A 19423-nucleotide genomic window follows, 5' to 3' on the forward strand; every position below is an offset into this window, starting at 1 on the left:
GCCTCAGCGGGAGAGCAAGAATGCTGGACCTGATTCCTCCCCCCCCCTCACCATTCCCTTCTCCTTTGTGTGTCGTTCTGTCTTTTCGATTGTTAAGCTGTGGCCGGGAACTGTCTGTTATCCCCTCTATTGTACACCCGCTCGGCTTCCCAGGATTGGGCGGTATAAATAAAACCTATTATTATTATTATTATTATTATATATTATTAGTATATTATTATTCTTTTGTAGACATAGAGTCTGTACACACCAGCCATGTGGGGTGGGGTGGAGCTTGGTGTCCACATGACTCATGCCCCAACTCTGCCTCCAGGGCAGCATGACACTGCACGCTGCTCCACACAGCGCACAGCATCATGGTGCTCCTCTTGTGCTGTGTCCACATGACGCAGTTCCAAAGGAGTGCCTTAAAGCCATGGTGTTGTGGCTATTGTGCGCTTTCCAGGGTGCAAAAAGGAGCCACTTTTTGCAGCTCCATTTTGCGCCTTGGAAAGGCCAGATCAGGGCCACGACATGCAGTTCCTGCAGCCCTGATCTGGCACAGCTGGAGGTAGCTGCAGGCCACCCCTTAGAGGTGGTCTGCAAAGCCTCTTAGTCTACTTCCTCAGATGTATTTGAGTTGCATCAGGGTAAATGGACCAAGACTATGGAAGACTATGTTACACTGTCTTTTGCTCACTTAGTCTCAATGGTGTTACAAAATCTATATAACATACAGATCAAATATGTCAGTAGCATCCTGTTCAGTATGGGATCATAAAGTAGACTTACATTCTTGTTACTGGTGGAGATTCATATTCTTGAATAACAATTGTTTTTGTTATATTGTTCTATTCATTGAATTATAGAACCATAGAGCTGCAAGAGACCTCAAGGGCCATCATGGTTAACCCTCTGTCACACAGGAATACACAATCAAAGCACCCTTGACAGATGGCCATCCAGCCTCTGTTTAAGAACTTTCCAAAGAAGCTAACACTCCAGAGGACAGGATCAAAATCCAAAATGAAATTGTTAGATTAGAAAACTGGGCCAAAATTAATAAAATGAATGTCAACACAGAAAAATGTAAGCTACTGAGTTTAAGCAAAAAAAAGGTGGGGGTGGTGGTGGTGGATGAAATGCATAGATATAGGATGGGGGCCATCTGGCTTAACAACAGTACATGTGAAAAGGATCTAGGAATCTTAGTAGTCCATAAATTAAAGATGATTCAATAGAGTAATACAGCATCTAAAAACAGCCAATGCAATTCTAGGCTGCTTCAATAGAAGTATAGTGTCTAATCAAGGGAAATAATAGTGACACTGCATTGGTCAGGCCTCACCTGGAATGATGGAGCTTATTTCACAGGCCCTGGGGGATGGGACCAGAGTGGAATGGAAGGGGGTGGGAAGAGAACGGAATGGGGAAATCGCGCATATTACTGCACGGGAGAATGCCACCAATGCCACTGGAAGTTCCTGATCCATTCCCCATCCGTCCCACAGCAGTCGATTTTCAAGAATGATTCTGAATAGTTTTTGAAAATTGGCTGCTGTGGGATGGAACGGGAACAGGTTGGGAACTTCTGGCAACATCGGTGGCATTCTCCCGTGCAATAATATGTGTGTTCCATTCTATTCCCACCCCCTTCCATTCTGCCCTGATCTCATCCCCCAGGGCCTGTGCGATAAGCTCCACTGTGTCCAGTTCTGGACACTACAATTCAAAAAGGATATTGAGAAGCTGGAGTGGGCCCAAAGGAGGGCAACTAAAATGGTGAAGGGTTTGGAAACCATGACCTGTGATGAGTGACTTAGGGAGCTGGGTATGTTTATCCTGAAGTAGAGAAGGTTAAGAGGTGATATAATAGCTCTATTTAAATAAGACATGTCATATTAATGATGGAACAAGCTTGTTTTCTGCAACTTCAGAGTATAGGACCTGTAGCAATGGATTAAAACTACAGGAAAAGAGATTCCACCTCAACATTAGGAGGAAATTCCTGACAGGGACTTCCTGTTCGACAGTGGAACACACTCCCTCAGAGAGTGGTGGTGTTGCCTTCTCTGGAGGTCTTTAAACAGAGGCTGGATGGCCATCTGTCTGGAGTGCTTTGATTGAGAGTTCCTGCATAATAATAAATAATAAATAAATGCTTTATTTGTATACCGCCCTTCTTCCAATCAGGGTGGTGCACAGCATAGTAACAAATACAATGTACAATATATAAAAACAATCAAACAATTTAAAATATACCTTAAAAACAGATACTAGCCAGCATGGAAGGGGTTTGACTGGATGGCCCTTGTGATTTGTTCCAACTCTATGGTTTATGATTCTAAGGAGACTCCACCACACTCCAAACGAGTGTGTTCCACTGTCAACCAGATCTACTGTCAGGAATTTGTTCCTTATGTGTGTTTTCAAGTTGTTTCTGACTTATGCTGACCCTAACAGGAACCTATCATGGAGTTTTCTTAGCAAGTTTCTTTAGAGAGGGTTTGTCATTGCCATCCTCTGAGGCTGAGAGATTTGTGACTTTCCCAGTGGGTTTACATGACTGAGCTGAGATTTGAACCCTAGTCTCTTGAGTTATAGTCCGGTGCTCAAACCACTACACCACACTTACTTTTCAGTTGGTTGTACTTTCACCTAATATATCAGCTGAGTAGTTGGTTTACTTCACTGTCCTTACAACATCCTTAGACTTTGTGTAGACCCTACATCTAGATTACTTTTGAACAATTCTAGTGACTTAATAACTTTCATAATTACCTTATTTCATCATCCTAAGAATTTCTATATGTTTGCATCACGTCATCATAAAACTGCTAGTGCAAAACCTCAGTTTCCTTTTAAAACCACTGCTTCTGACAATGTCCCATTTCCTGAGAAAGCTACTTTTATGACAGTCACACTTTGCTGGAAAGACAGAAAGAGAAAATTGTGTCAGTGGAGGAATGCAAGACACAATTTATGTTTTACATACTTTATATTTGTTCCTCTGCTTCCAAATGAACAACAAAGATACCTCTGGGAAAGTGCAGGATTGGGGGGGGGGGGGGGTACAGTTCTCTTTGGAAGTGTCAGGTATTTCCAATTTTTCCACCTGTACTCACTTATTCATGAGCTTCATCCAACTGCATTTCTTGAAATATGCTGTGTTCTGACCTCCCTTAGGTTCTTCTCTTTCTACTTCCTAGTAATCATGTTTCACATCCAGTCTCATGCAACACTTTAGAAATTAATTTTTATCAATTTCCACTTAGCTTTTATTATTATTGTGGGTCTTGGTATCCACCGGGTTTAGTTCTAGGGCCTGCTGTGGATACCAAAATTCACTGATGCTCGTCCCACTATATACAATAGTAAAAAGCTGTTTTCTACGCAAATCAACCAACTATTTTCTGCACAGGAATTAATATTTATTTGTTTAAATTTTATTTTCCATGCAGAAAATGCTATTTTCTATGCAAATCAGTCATGTGAAAATTTTACACAGAATAAATCCCCAATTACAGTTTTTTCCTTTCTTTCTCAGAAATTAATATTTCTATGTTGAAATATTATTTTTCTGAATAGAAAATGCTGTTTTCTGCTCAAAACAACCGCGTGGAGATTTTCCACATAGCAAGTTCCAAACTGCAAGGATTCTTGTCAGTCCAGGATTCTTTGCATTGGGGTTTCTTGATTAAAAATATGTTTTTCCACTATTATTTTGAATAATTTCAAATATAGTTTTGCTAGTTCCTTTCCACGAAATATAGCCTACAACATCTGGTATTCATTGGTGGTCTCCCATTCAGGTACTAACCGGGGCTGATCCTGCTGTATTTCCAAGATCAGACATGATCTGATTCCTTTAGGGTATTTCAGTTGTTATAGGGGAATGTATGCAAGCATAAAACACCAACAGGACTCAGGCCAGACACCGATACTTTTGGATCCTTAACCTATAATATGCATGGTGAAAGAATGGTTGAATAGCAGCCATAATGTTCTCTATATAAAGAGTCAATGCCAACCACAGTGCTGACTCCAAAGTACCCAAAGTGGGATGTAATTCTATTTCCTCTTGCATCACTGGGTTTTTGACAGTTTTTTGGTTCCCATTCATTTTCCCCACAATGCCACTCTGAAGAATGCTGCCTAATAACGTAAAAGTATATCTTGGGTTGTTTGATGGAAAATAAATAACAGACATAAAGAACAAGGAGTTCACAAGAAGACACTGCTTAGTGTTACTTCCTGAATGTCTAAATTTGCCCATTGAAAGGCAAAACTTGTTCCACAAAAGACAGAAAAAGGGAAGTGGTCTGACCCAGCTTTCTCTTTTTCCAAAGCCTTGGCTTTAAGGTGCAAAGCAAGCTGAATTTCAGAAGCTCAGAACTTTTATTTGGCCATGAAACAGCTACAGCTTTGACAACTGAGAACACCATTCATACTTTAGATGGTTGGGCTTCTGAAACACAAAGTTTTGTGCCACAATCACCTCTGTTAATAAGGTGTCAAACAGGATTCTTGGGCTGTTTTATTGCAACACACCATTACGCTTCCTATGCAGAACTGGCTAGCACTTTTATGACCACAGAATATCCCATCTTCTGTTCGATGGTGGTGGTGATGAGGAGGAGGAAGAGGAGGAGGAGGAGAATGACTATCCCACTTTTTTCCCAGATTGGGACTCACAGAAGCTTACAACAATTAAAAAAACACTGTTAGAAATCCACAAAATACAAAAATTAAAAAATAGTAAAACCATCAGAATTTTAACACACACACACACACACACACACACACACACACACACACACACACTGATTGACTGACACAGCAATTAGTATATGTACAGTTTATTCATGACAACCAAATTCAGGTTATAGCCATCAGATTACAAAAATAATTAAAACCCTTTAAAACTTCCACAGTCAATTAGCTCTATAACATATAGCAATATACAGCTCATTTTAAAAGATGGACCTTATTTCATTTCTCATTAAACACCTGTTGGAATAGAAAACTCTTTCCTTGTTTATGAAAAGAAAGTAGGGAAAGTGTCAGGCTCACTTCTCTGAGAAGGGAATTCCAGACTCTGGGGGCAGTTACTCAGAAGGGTCTCCCTATGTTCCTACTAGATATACCTGTTAAGGTGATAGGACAGAGGAAAGGGCCTCCCAAATAGATCTCAGAACATAGGCTGGTTTGAAAGGGAAAATACATTACGTTGTGCTTCAATCCATTTCTTACATTCCCACAAGGGCATTTACACAGGTTGCCTACCCTCTCTACAATCAACATTGTCACTGAAAACTCTTTGGAGGACCAGTTTGAAAGATTCTCTTGATCGCTGCATCTTTTTCCTCCCAATTAGGAAGTAAATCAATGGATTGACACTGCTATTGATTGAGGCACACATTACAGATATAGTCCACAGATATTCAGAATGCAGTTCATCTAAAGCACTAAAGAATACAAAAATTAGTGTTATGCTGAATGGGGCACCAAAGAGGATAAAGACAAGAAGGATAAGCAAGAGGGCAGCATAGAACTTGCCTTGCCGACGCCCATGTAAACTACAGTATATTCTAATAAAAAGAAGAACAGTACAGATGATCACAGTGGGGGTACAAAGTATGAAGTTAGTAATACTGATGATTTCCATTGCCAAAAAACGATTTATAGGTAAAAAGAGGATTCCAATAATCAAACAGGATATGTTCCATAGCAATGTACAAATAAGAGCAGATAGATATTTGGGCCGATGACATCGATACCAGATTGGGAAAACAACAGACAGACATTTCTCAGTGCTGATGGCTGTCAAAAGATATTGGCTACTGGTGTAAGTGATAAGAAAACAGAGCAAAAACCAGAAATCATTTGTAAGTGCTAAGACTACTATGGTAAGGAGCACCCCAGAGTCAGCTGCAGCCAAGTGCAAGACATAGGTGGTGATAGGATTCCTCTTAATAAGGAAACAGAGATACCAAAGAACAATGCCATTCCCCACCAGCCCAAATATGCATATGAATAGAAAAAGACTGAAAAGCAGATATAATATGATTTCAGTAGAGTTTTCAATTTCATTGTCAGGAAATCTTGTAGTGTTGCTTTGTCCTTGAGATCCAGCTGCACTGTAAGTAGAAGGAAGCAATGGTGTTGTACTCAGCTGAATCATGATTAAATCTCTTGTTCCTGGATTCTGCCGCTTTCTTTTCCTACACATCACAGGTAGGGAAAACAACAGCCGTGGCTTATTTTAATTTCAAGACATTCTCTGTCCCCATTCATCTTTGACAAGGAAGAATCACATCCACCATGGAATCCACCAAACAGGCAGGTGCCCCCTGATGCCCTAACATGTGATAAACATGACAGTCCTTGAGCTAAGTTCTGTCTTCTACCCAGTGGTGGTTGGCGGTCTTTATGTCAATGGAGTGATGAATCCATTTCATGTTCCAATCTAATGTGTAGAGATGCTATTTTCTATTGTGTTTACTACCTTAAATATTTCTTTGAAAGTTTGAACTAAATCTTGGTATGGATTCACTGCGCCATTGACATGGAGGCCATGGCACTCTGTTTGTAGCACCCCACCCTAAACTATGAGTATGCCCATTTTTCAGAGCAGATTCTCAATTATTCTCTTTCTCCTTCTTGCAAAATGAATCTGCCTTAGTGCCTCCAATACCTTCACCAGGATGTTTTGACACCATTAATAGCATATATGAATGTGTACAAGTGCAATGTAGCGCCTTTGAGACTATCTAAAGAAAGAAGTTGACAGCATGAGCTTAAGTCCAAATGCATCTGAGAAAGTAGACTTAAGTCTATGAAAGCAAATGCTGCCAACTTCTGTCTTTCTGTTAATATCAAAGTTGTTAGAAGAGATCTCTACATCAGGGGTTCCCAACCTTTTTGACTCACAGAGCCCTTATTTCTATGGTGGAGCCACTAAGAAGCCTACCCTATGTCTTACAAGTTAATGATGTTTAGGCGTATATACAAGAATATATACTTATTCTTTAATTTCATTCAAATTTTACTTGTTTCATTTTCCTGGAGTGACCACGAAGCACCTGGGAAGGGCTCCTTGGAACTCAGGTTGGGAACCCCTGATCTACATCAGGATGGCTACTTAGTCACTATTGTGACACTGTTGCCACAATTGTAACTCCTCCTTAACTGGCTTTACCAAGCATCAGCTGCGTGGGGAGAAGGAAATCTATTATGCCAGTGATGTGAGCTTGACATTACTGAATAATTCTGGTTTTTCTGTCTGCCCATCTCACTCTTTGGATATGGGAGGTAGTAGCACCCTTCCTGTCAATTTACTGTCAAACTTGCTTCCCTCAGTATTCAAAGATATAGCCATGTTAATCTGTAGAATCAGTATGTAGAGAGATCTTGCAACACATTTAAGACTAACTGAAAGAAAAAAGTTGGCAGCATTAGCTTTTATAGATGCATCTGAGGAAGTCGACTGAAGTCTACAAAAGCTCATGCCGCCAACTTTTTTCTTTCACTTATTCTTAAAGATGCTACAAGATCTCTCTACATACTGATTCCACTAGTGTGATATCCTCCAGATATTTTTGACTACAACCCCCCATAATCTCTGAAAAGTACCCAATATATTAACCCTCATGGGAATTGTCTAAAGCATCAGATTAGAAAAGGATCCTAGAAGAAGAGTGGAAAATCCATCCTCTTACCTCAAACTCTGCTTACTAGTGTAGCAGAAGCAGCCAGTGGGTCATGTGAAAAGCATGCACCAGGAAGCCTCTGAAACAACAGGAACCAATTGATCGACACACTCTGGAATACAAGCTACAAATTGGAAGTGGAGTTCATTGTACATGACAGAAAAGAACAGCATTGGAAAAATGATGGAAAGAAGGACAAGAAAGAAGAGTTTATGGGGCCTCAATATAAACTAGGGAAGTTTACTTTATCCTGATGCGGGTCACTGGTACATCAAGCTGGATGCTCTCCCTCTGGCTTATGGCTGTCTGATTTGGCTTGTGGCAGCTCCTTGAAATCAGAGGATAAAGGGGAACTTTTCCAATCCTATTATCACAAATCCTTTGTCTGTAAATGTCAAGGATTAAACCTGAGATCTTTGCAGAGTTTGGAAGTAACAGTTACAAATAACAGGCCACTTGTTTCCAGTAGCCAAGATATATCTCAGTTAGATTACAATATTGTTATTACATTATGACTGTAATGTAATCAAGTGCAATATCACTCTTTTTATGTTGTATCTATAACATTGAAGGTTATTTTTAAAAGCGGGTAAGTTCATTAAATCTTAAAGGATCTATGCCTTCTTTCAAGTCCCCATTAATCTTATGGATCATTCTATTATTTTCAAATGTGTGTCTCTGTGTTTATGTGCTTTAGTGAAATGGAAAAATGAAGAGCCGCTTTTAAAAAACCTAATTGTAATATTTACTAAGTTGTCATGAGGAGGTTGGAACTAAAGCAATGGATAATTACTTCTATAAACTAAGTTTACCAGAGAAACCCCACAATTCAACTGTGGATTCCATCACTCAGACACATAGAAGTAAAAGCACAGCAGACGTGGGGTTCAAAATTACTTTTGCTTTTGAAAGAAGAGAAAGAGAAAACGATAAAAACAGACAGCAAAAGACATATATCAAAACCACACAGTAAGAAGAACTCTACCAGAGCAGACCAAAGATGTACTGGGAGGAAGGTTGGATATAAATAAATATAATAATAATAATAATAATAATAATAATAATAATAATAACCACCACCAATGCAACCCCCTCCCACAAAAGCCCCCTCAGAAATCCATGAAGAGGACATGAAATCAATAGTCATCTCCCCTTGATGCTTGGCAGCAGCAGGTACCGAAACTTATAATTCATGCTTCCTCTAGCAACACAGATTTCATATAGCCACCATGACTACTTTGTTTTAGACACTGTCTCAAGAAGTACGATTGATTTTAAAACTGTTTGCAAAATGCCTTCCAAACACCTATAGTAGTTTCACACACTGCAGTTTACCTACTCAGTTGTAAGTTGCAGTCACTATGGAGCTCACTTTGCACCGTATACATGTTTAAAATGCCAGCCTTATAACGCAATCCTAGTCATGTCTCCTCTGAAGCAAGCTCTACTGAGTAAAAAAGCTGTGCTTAATGATTGCATTTTATGTGGTCATCATTTATTTGTACATTTAATCCTATGGCAACACTCACCTTTTGAAGCTTCAAGGCAAGAAAGTATTAGAAGAAGAAACAGGCAAGTGTTTCAGAAGGAACAAGGCTTCAAATAAATGATTTTCTGATTTAGCTACACTCACTACTTCTCCCTCCACCAGACAATATCTATGTAATCTGTGCTGACCGTTATCAAATTAGAACATAGAGGATGGATACTGAAGAGAAAACATGATGCTGACAGATAAGATAGCCTTCTACTAACTGGTGCCTTAAGTGTGAACTAAGATCTATTCATTAAAAAAAATACATGGAGGAAGATGAATAATTTTTATGTTTGGGGAAAATATTCACATTTTGATCTGAACTAAAGTTGGAAATAACTTGGTACAGTATGACCCTCATATCTGTGAGACTGGTAACCATGGTTCTACTCATGTTCTAAAAAACAAATTCCCCTGTGCATTTTCTAGGTGCTCCATTGCAGTTGTATAGTATGTTTCCAGCAGAGGTTGACCATTGAATCACACTGGAGGAGCTAGAAATGCCTAGAGAGTTTTCCTTCTAGGTGTATTTAGGGCCTCCGGTGTGACTCTATGGTCAACGTCCACTGGAAGTCATTCATTTTAATAGGGTTCGCTATTATGTATCAGCAGTTTCATGTTTCCATGGTAAGTCTGGGAACATATCCCCCATGAATATAGGGGTCATACTGTGGTTTTAAAAAGAGGACCTTGATAAGATCAGGCTGGACAATCATAGTTTGGAATCCCATTCCAAAAGTATTCAACAATTGTTCAAAGTGAGCCAACATGTAATGAAATCCAACTGATTCAAAGGTTCTACTCTAATGGAGGCTAATATGATTTGGGCCCCAGAGTTATATAGTGCCTAACTTAGGAGTTTATCACAGCCAAAATAAAAGCAGTTTACCTCTTCCAGGTTAGATTCTCTTTTGGGATGCAGCTGGGTATTATTACACAGGAAAATGCTGGCACTGCCACCACTGCCCAACTACATCCCAGCTAAATCCCGGCTCCCAGCCATCCTCAGCCGGCTGATTTGTACACATGGGAAGCTCCCAACTTGGCAAATCAGACAGCTGACAGTGGCTGGGAGCTGGGATGCAGTCAGGCAGCGGCAGAGGTAACATTTTCCTGTGCAATAGTTCCCGGCTGCATCCCAAAAGAAAATCTAACCTGGGAAAGGTATGTCAGGTTTTTTTAGAATGTGATAAGGTGTTTGGTGTCTTTCTTGATGTAAGAAATCTAGCTGTAGAGCTAGTGCAGGCTGGTGGCTTTAATGTCAGTGAGGCAGTGAATCTACTTGGGGTTGCATTCGAAGGCGCAATCCAAGGTGCTGAATGCATTTCAAGAGGATAAGGTTCAGCACTTTGAATATCTCCTTCTAAATGTGGTTTAAGAGCAGAAGCACCACCCCACTCACATGGAATACAAAGGCACTACAGACTCTTGTTCTGAGTGGCTTCATATTTGGAATATCATTCCTCTGGGTTTTTATTTACTAATTCTAGAATGAATGAATTATTTATTTATTTATTTATTTATTTATTTATTTTAAAAAGAAAAACCCAGTAACCCCCAATATCACTGCATTACAGTGAGCTAGATTCCATCGTTCAGCTTTTATTTTTTTGGTAGTGTATTGTATTGTCGTTATTTCATTTTATTGCCTGAACACAGAGTCATAGAGCACAGGAGCAATCCAAAATGAATTAGGTAAACCACCACCAGAAAAAAAGCACCTTGTAAGGAAAGAGCAGCAATTTTATTATTTCATTTGTGTTAGTTTTCTCGTAATATTCATCTGTTGAGCTTGTATTGTACAATATGTACAATAAAAGAAAAATAAAATGCACTAGTTGTACAAGCAGAATGAATAATAAACTCCAGCAACAGCACAGCAGATGCAAGAGGTGCCAACTATTGAGGCTGAAGCAAGCTTGTTTTCAGCTGCTCCAGAGACTAGAACATGGAGCAATGGGTTCAAACTACAGGAAAAGAGATTCCACCTCAACCTTAGGAGGAACTTCCTGACAGTAAGAGTTGTTTGACAGTGGAATACACTCCATCAGTGTGTGATGGAGTCTCCTTCTAGGGAGGTTTTGAAACAGAGGCTGAATGGCCATCTGTTGTGGGTGCTTTGATTGTGTGTTCCTTCATAGTAGAGGGTTGAACTAGATGGCCCTTGAGTTTTCTTCCAGCTCTATGATTCTATATCCAATTTATACCATCAAAGCACTTTAACTGCCATGGTTCTATCATTCAAAATCCTAGGATTTATAGTTTTATGAGATACTTGTCAGTTCCAGGAACACACACTGGAGAATGCCAGGTGTTGTTGTTGCTCTTGTTGTTGTTGTATGCTTTCAAGTAATTTCCAGTTTATGGAGACACTAAGGCAACCCTATCACAGGGTTTTCATGGAAAAAATTGTTCATGAAAGGTTGCTCCTGATTTTCTCTGAGGCCGAGAGAGTGTGACTTGCCCAAGATCTCTCAGTGGATTTCCATCGCCAAGCAGTCAGTCAGACCCTGGTCTCCAGCATCATAGTCCACCACTGAAACCATTACACATCTCTGGTCCTTAATATTTTGCAAAAGAAAACTAGGGTAATTAAAACAACTGTAATTGTGCAGTATGGTTAAATTCATTTGGTGTAAGTGTGGAGTGGACGGAGCAAGCTCCTATTCCATCTATACTATCTGAAAAAAGGTGAAGAAAAGAGACAAGGGGTCAATGGAACTTATGAGTCATGTGAATTGGCTCAAGAGGGTTGCTGAATTAATCTTGATTGGTAGCATGGCATTTGGAAAAATGTGAGTCATTCTTAAGGAAGTACAGTCCACCCTAGCCTTATGTGGGAGGTACATTCCGGACCCCCACGTAAGGCAAACTGAGCGCATGTTCAAGCCCCATTTGTTTGAATGTGGCACACACCAGCAGTGCATGGTGCGGCATGCACCATGGGAGTGCACCCCATTCACCATTTAGGGCTTCCCATCTGTGTGATCTCAGGTCTGCGTATGGCAAGCCCACCACGGCACAGACGCACTGTATCAATTCCAAAAGCCATTTTTGTGACAGCATCTTTGATGAAACCATGCTGGAGTGGAATTGAGTTACTGAACAACAGTGGATCTTGTGATATCAAAGGGCTTTTGTATCACACATAACATACCTCATCCTTCATATGCAGAACTTTAATGTACTAATGCACTGGAAAGCCATCTGTCATTCCATAGGATGGAGCTACAACATTTAAAGTGGTGTCAAACTACATTATTTCTACATTCTGGATGCCCCTGAATGACAACAATAATGTTCCCCCATAGTTTCTTTGCAGCAATTAGTACTCAGAAGCTTATTTCAACCTCTGCTAATCCTGTAGATTCCATACACACATCGTGTTATAACTCCTTTGTTTTATAAACTGCCTTCAAAAATAATTTTAAGAATTTGTCTTTAAGAAGAAAACCATAATTTTAAAATTAAGATACAATTCTAAGAAAACTGTCCAAGTGCAGAATGCCTGCCAAATGCCCACAGTAGTTTCACACATAGTGGGAACCCCAAGCATCCTTACTCAGATGTAAGCCTCTCTCAGTTGTGCAGATTGTAGAATAAATACACTTAGAATATCAGCCTTATAGTGCAATCCTATTTATGTCTCCTCAGAAATAAGCCCTACTGAGTCCAATACAACTTATAACTCGCCTGTTGTATGTTGAATTTTATGGAAACACTCACCTTTTGAAGCTTCAAGGGGACAAAATATTGAGAGATAACAGATATGGGTGAACTTCGCTACACTCTCGGTTCCTCTGCTCCTCCAAAGAGTATTTTGCAATGTGCATTGACCATTATTAGATTAGAACTCAGACAAAGGATGCAGATAAAAAGAAACAATGTGCAAATTACAAGAGAGGATGGATTTCAACTCAAAGCAACCCATGGTCTGTGGGGCACCTTTCCCCACGCTTTCCATTCTTGCATGTCACATTCATCCATGAGCCATGGATGAATAAATATGGGTGAAGCATCACTTTCAAATGCATTCATTCAAATTCATTCTATAACACATCTAAATTAATCTATGATTTTTATTTTTAAAAATCTGCACTACTGACAAGTAGATTTTGATTTGCAAATATACATTATATTCATGTACAACCTATATTAGCTTTTCCCCGGTGGCCTTTGTATTTCTAATTCATTGTGAGTAACATATGACTGGAGGAAGGTCTACATTCTCACCAAAACTCAAAAAAGCTGTTCTTTTTCAAGCAAAACAAAACAAAACACAAAAAAACCCTGAGAAATACTGAGATAAACCTAGTACAAGTTAAGAATATCTCTGTCTGGAGTCTTACTGCCATGACTCAAGGCTATAAAATCCTGGGATTTGTAGTTTTGTGAAATATTTAGCCTTCTCTCTTAGAGCCATGACAGTTAAAGGGTTGCCAAACTGCATTATTTCTCCACTATGAATGCAGCCTGTGATCCGAACCTAAGGCGTTTTGGGAGATGCTTGGTCCAGTAGAAGCTGGCAGCGTTGAAATTAGTGTGGTGGTGAATTTGCTTTGTGTTTTACTCTGAATCTTAAAAGAGCAAACCAACTTGCTGACTTCTCTCCTCAAAATATGATCAACATCTTAGCTCTTTTAAAATTTGGACTAAAATAAAGAGTGGATTAGCTACCTCACTGGCATCACTTTTTGTTTTGCTTCTCTTGTTTCTTATCTGTCATCCATTGTTTCTTCTCTTTCTTTTTGACCACTATAACTGTCTGTCTACATTCTTCCCTTATTGCATCCCTAGTTTCTGACCATAGATCTTCTGGTTCACAGTTGATTATGCTTAATAGTACAAATCTGTTTCTTATATTGTCAGTGAATTCTCTTGAGATGTTGTTCAGATGATATTTTGGTATGATGACTGATCCTGATTTCTTCTTCATTTTTACTCTTATTGTTGATGCAAGTAGTTTGTGGTCTGTGCCACAATCAGCACCTGGTCTAGTCTTGGCCACCAGTATCAAACTTCTCAATATTTTACTCCTGATTATGTAATCTATTTGGTTTTTGTGTAGGCCATCTGGCGATGTCTATGTGTACAGTTTTCTTTCTGGTTGTGAGGTGTTTGCAATGAATATGTTATTGACCCCAAACAAAATCTATCAGATCTTCACCTGCTTTATTTCTTAGCTATGTTTAAATATTTGAAGGGATGCCAAGAACTCCTGACAGTAAGGGCTATTCGACAGTGGAACACACTCCCTCGAAGTGTAGTGGAGTCTCCTTCCTTGGAGGTCTTTAAGCAGAGGCTAGATGGCCATCTGCTGGGGATGCTTTGATTTGGATTTCCTGCATGGCAGAATGGGGTTGGACTGGATGGCCTGTGCGGTCTCTTCCAACTCTATGATTCTATGATTCTATGATTCATATTGAAGGGGGAGCAAGCTTGGACACAGAGCAATGGGTTCAAACTACAGGAAAATGATTCCATGTCAACATTAGGAAGAATTCTTTATGGTAAGAGGTGTTTGGCAGTGGAACATGCTCCTGCAGAGTGTGGTGGAGTCTCCTTCTTTGGAGGTTTTTAAACTGAGGCTTGATGGCCATCCGCTGGGAGTGCTTTGATTGTGCATCTTTTCATGGCAGGGGACTGGGCTGAATGGCCTTTGTGGTATCTTCCATATCTATGACTCTATGATGAAATCGACTGCAAAGGAAAGTTGAAGGCATTTGGACTTGCTGTGGGGGTAGATGTTCCTCTGCCCCCCATGTAGTTCCCACTCTTAATGTAGACTGTGGAGCTAATGTAGCTGTACAACTCATTCATAAGTTGAATGACAAAGACTAGAGATGGACTACAAATTGAATTGGTAAGCTCCCCCCATCTCCAATATTTACCACACCCAAAGGCCAACACATATTTATTTTTTCTTTTAAAAAATTAAGAATAAAATGAGAGGAGGGTATTTTGAGGTGGTAATTGCAGCATTCTCTCTTTGCTTCTCATTATCACACTTCCACAGTATCACAATTCACATTTTGGAGCCAGATATTTGACTATACACAAGTTGCCTACTTTAAGAATTGCCTTCACTGAGCTACGACGTCAAGTAATGCCTACTCCAGTTCTAGACGGATGCTACAACAAAGTGCCTTTTGAGAACAGACTATGTATCTGCAGTCAGTCTCAGGTGGAGGATATTGTTCACTACTTGTTAATGTGTCCATTGTACAGCAACCCTAGAAAGAAATTTTTAACATCCTTGCTGACAAACAAAAGTGGGAGCTCTATTGTTGATTCAGTCCAATTCCTTTTGAGTGATATCAATGACTTTGTAACTATCTAACAAGATTAGAAAGAGGGAGTTAAATTATATTGCCATAAATTGCCATGGAGACGCCAAGTATTAATTAGATTTTATGATTATATTGTATATGTTTACTAATATCCAGGAAAGATGTCTCTTTTTCCTTTTGTCCTTTTTAACAGTTAACTATTTTAAGTGCACACTAAATGTTGGGATATTTTTCGTCCTTTGTATTCTGCGCCTTTTGTTTTAAATGTTTTATGCATTTTGATAAGCTCATTTTGTCATGGCCTTTGGCTAGTACAATAAACGTTAACTATTAATTGTTGCAATTTAACTCCACTCTTTCCTCGACTCTTGACAGATTTACCCCTGGTTCTGTACGCACTTCTTCCTCTAAGACTAGGCCTCAGCCCTGGCTTACCCCCATCATTAAGTTTCTCTAGTCCTGCTCTAGAGCGGCCAAACGTCTTTGGAAAAAGTCCAATCAGTGGGCTGACTATATTCATTACAAATTTGTTATTTTGTCCTTCTCACGCGCCCTCTCTATGGCAAAACAAAATTATTACAAATCATTGATCTCCGCCAATGAGAAGCGCCCACAGCGTTTGTTCTCCACCTTCAACACTTTGCTTAAACCTCCCTCTCCTCCTGTCTCTTCATTATTCTCCTAATGACTGTGCTAATTATTTCATCTCAAAGATTACCACTATCCGCTCTGAGATAGTCCCTCCCAATTCTTCTTCTGCTCTTAATCTTCTATCGCCCTCACCTAAAAAATTTTCTATGTTTCCTCCTGCTTCTTTGGATGAACTCTCTTCACTTCTGAACTCTTGCAAACCTGCAACCTGTTCTCTTGTTTCAATTCCTACTCGTCTTCTAATTTCTATAGCTCCCTCTTTTCTGCCCTCGCTTCTCCATATCTTCAATATCTCTCTCTCTACAGGCTCCTTCCCTTCAGACTTTAAACATGCTCTCATTACCCCAATTCTGAAAAAATCTTCTCTTGACACCTCCTCTCTGTCTAGCTATCGTCCGATTTCTCTTCTTCCCTTTCTTTCTAAGGTTTTGGAACGGGTTTATTCTTGCTGTCTTGAGTTTCTTGAAGCCAACTCCATCCTCGATCCCTTTCAGTCTGGCTTCCACCCAAGGCATTCTACAGAGACAGCCCTCACCAAGATCTCAAACGATCTTTTACTGGCCAAAGCTAATGGCCTTTACTCTGTTCTCATCCTTCTTGATTTGTCTGCAGCCTTTGACACCATTGATCACTGTCTTCTAGTGGATATACTTTCTGACCTTGGGTTCTCAGACTCTGTTCTCGACTGGTTTAGATCTTATTTGTCAGGCCGATCTTTTGCAGTGGTCACAGGTGGTCAGACTTCGTCCTCTGTTCCCTTATCTGTAGGAGTTCCCCAGGGCTCTGTTCTGGGCCCCCTTCTGTTTTCTCTCTACACACTGTCCTTAGGAAAACTCATGAGCACTTTTGGCTTTTCCTACCATCTGTATGCCGATGACACCCAGTTATATCTTTCCACCGCTGACCTTTCTCCAAGGCTTGAACAGCAAGTTTCATCTTGCCTCACAGCTGTCTCGCAGTGGATGCGCCATCGGCATTTGAAGCTCAACATGTCCAAGACAGAGCTTCTTGTCTTTCCTCCTAAGTCCACCCTTCAACACTCCTTTTCTGTCTCTGTGGACAACATTTCTATTCAACCAGTCCAGCAAGCCCGCAGTCTTGGTTTTATCTTTGATTCTTCTCTGTCATGTATCCCTCAGATCCAGACCACAGCCAAGGCTTGTAGATTCTTTTTATACAATATTGCCAAAATCCGACCATATCTCTCCGCCTCTACTGCCAAGATCCTGGTCCATGCCCTAGTGGTCTCACGACTTGATTACTGTAACATCCTCCTGGCTGGGCTTCCCCTTTCTCACCTCTGCCCTTTAATTTCTGTCCAGCATTCAGCTGCACGCATTATCACATCTGCTCACCGCTCTGACCATATCTTCCTTCACTGGCTCCCCCTCCCTTTCCGCATTCAGTATAAGCTCCTGCTGTCGACGTTGAAAGCCCTCCATGGACTGGCCCCTCTTTACTTATCAGACCTTATTTCTCCTCACCTTCCCACTTGGGCCCTCCGTTCTGGTAGTCAAGGTCTGCTGTCCCAGCCCAGGATTTCCTCTGCCCCATCTAGGATTCGCCCCTTTTCACTTGCTGCCCCTCACTCCTGGAACCTTCTCCCCCCGCAAACAAGAGCCATCACTTCCTTAACCAGCTTCAAAATGGAGTTGAAGGCCATCCTGTTCAGAGAAGCGTTCCCAGGCATTGCATGACTATCATTTGTTATGTGATGTTCTTTTGTTCCCTGTTGTATTGAACCATTTCCTGTAGCGCTATGTATTTTATATTTATTATCCTATTATCTCTTAGATTGTATGCCATAGGCAGGCTTTCTCTTATATACTTATTGTTTTATGTACAGCGCTGTGCAAATCTACAGCGCTATATAAAGAAAGAAAGAAAGAAAGAAAGAAAGAAAGAAAGAAAGAAAAATGCTTCCTGGTTGTGCTGCTCTCGAAGCAAAAGCCTGATAGACATTTAACTGAATTAATATGGTTAAGTAACCACATGTACATGTTTAACAATGAGATCATGAAAAAAAAAATATCTTCCAAATCTAGTAAAAGCCTTGGTTAAGTAATACTGGAATGAATCATGTTCCTTTGAGAAAACAGAGACAAACAGGAGCATTAGGGGATAGTTCACCAATAAGGAATTTTCAGAGGGAGAGTTTTGATCGTTTATGAGGATCAAAACAAACAAACAAAATGATAAATTCTTTTTATTATATAATATTTACAAGAAAAGAAATTGCATTTCTTTATAAAAAATAATAATGACCATGGAAGATCTCCAAGAATTCACCCTAGACAATGAGAAAATTGAAATAGTCAAAAAGTTCCCATATCTTGGTTCAAATATAGATCAGACTGGAGATTGCAGTCAAGAAATTAGAAGAAGATAGGATTCGGGAAGGCTGCTATAAAAGAACTAGACAAGATCATAAAATGTTTGTTTAGGTCATGGATTGTAATTCATTTTATTTGCAAAGAAAGACTTAAAATTTCTTGCAGTTTTCTCCCTGGCATTTGTTATTTTTTAATGTCTTTGCATTACTCGTTTACAGCAGTTTCATGCCATTTTAACAGCCATGAGATCATCTTACAAAATACTCAGATATGTACAGTACAGAATTTCACTCCTCTGAAATACATCATTAGAGCACTCTAACAGAAAATTCTAAGCACCTCACTAAACTACAGTTCAAGGAGTCCATAGAATGATGGCATGACAGTTATAGTGGCCTTAGACTGCTATAACAGTGCAGTGCAGATATCCTGTTGTCCACATTTGTTTGGCATGACTTTCCTCTGCCTTCTTCCCCACCCAACACACCCTCCATACATGTCTAAACCGTGTATCTAAAATAGGAGGCTTAAGATACTGAATTCTTAAAAACTTGAGGCTTAAAAGAAAATGGAGAAACAGATGTTTGGAAATGAGAAAACTGAGAGCTAAAGAATCCTGCCTCTGCCACTCAAAGAAGAAGGGTGCTGATGAAAGGAGAAGATAATTTGGAAGAGGGCAGTGTCTTCAATATTTTAAGGACAAGAAAAGTTAATGAAAGCTAACCCAGCCACTCCTTTTTTTTTTCCCTTGAAGGGAAGGGAAGATGATCTCAGCTACTTAGCAACATGCTTCTCGTCTCTTTCCTTCTTGCTGCCTCCAGATGCAGCTTGGCATAAAATGTGTGAGTGAAAGACTGCAGAATCTGATTATTAACCCATAAAATCATGTGAATATTGGAAGTTCAGTGTCCAGAAACCGCACAG

The 19423-nt window shown here is 39.9% G+C and overlaps 1 protein-coding gene across 1 annotated transcript; it reads right to left on the bottom strand.

Annotated features, from left to right (window-relative positions):
• Window positions 1–4842: 4842 nt before the first annotated feature.
• Window positions 4843–6163, bottom strand: LOC121929176 (mas-related G-protein coupled receptor member H-like). The gene has a single exon (XM_042464486.1). The coding sequence runs from the start codon at window positions 6161–6163 to the stop codon at window positions 5249–5251; it is 915 nt and encodes a 304-aa protein (XP_042320420.1). The 3' UTR covers window positions 4843–5248.
• Window positions 6164–19423: the final 13260 nt, after the last annotated feature.

This window comes from Sceloporus undulatus, chromosome 4, assembly GCF_019175285.1.
Source record: "Sceloporus undulatus isolate JIND9_A2432 ecotype Alabama chromosome 4, SceUnd_v1.1, whole genome shotgun sequence".
NCBI classification, from domain to species: Eukaryota; Metazoa; Chordata; class Lepidosauria; order Squamata; family Phrynosomatidae; genus Sceloporus; species Sceloporus undulatus.

What these genes read in the sequence shown, in the direction of transcription:
- LOC121929176 (XM_042464486.1), bottom strand. Translation starts at nt 6,163, where the DNA reads ATGATTCAGCTGAGTACAACACCATTGCTTCCTTCTACTTACAGTGCA.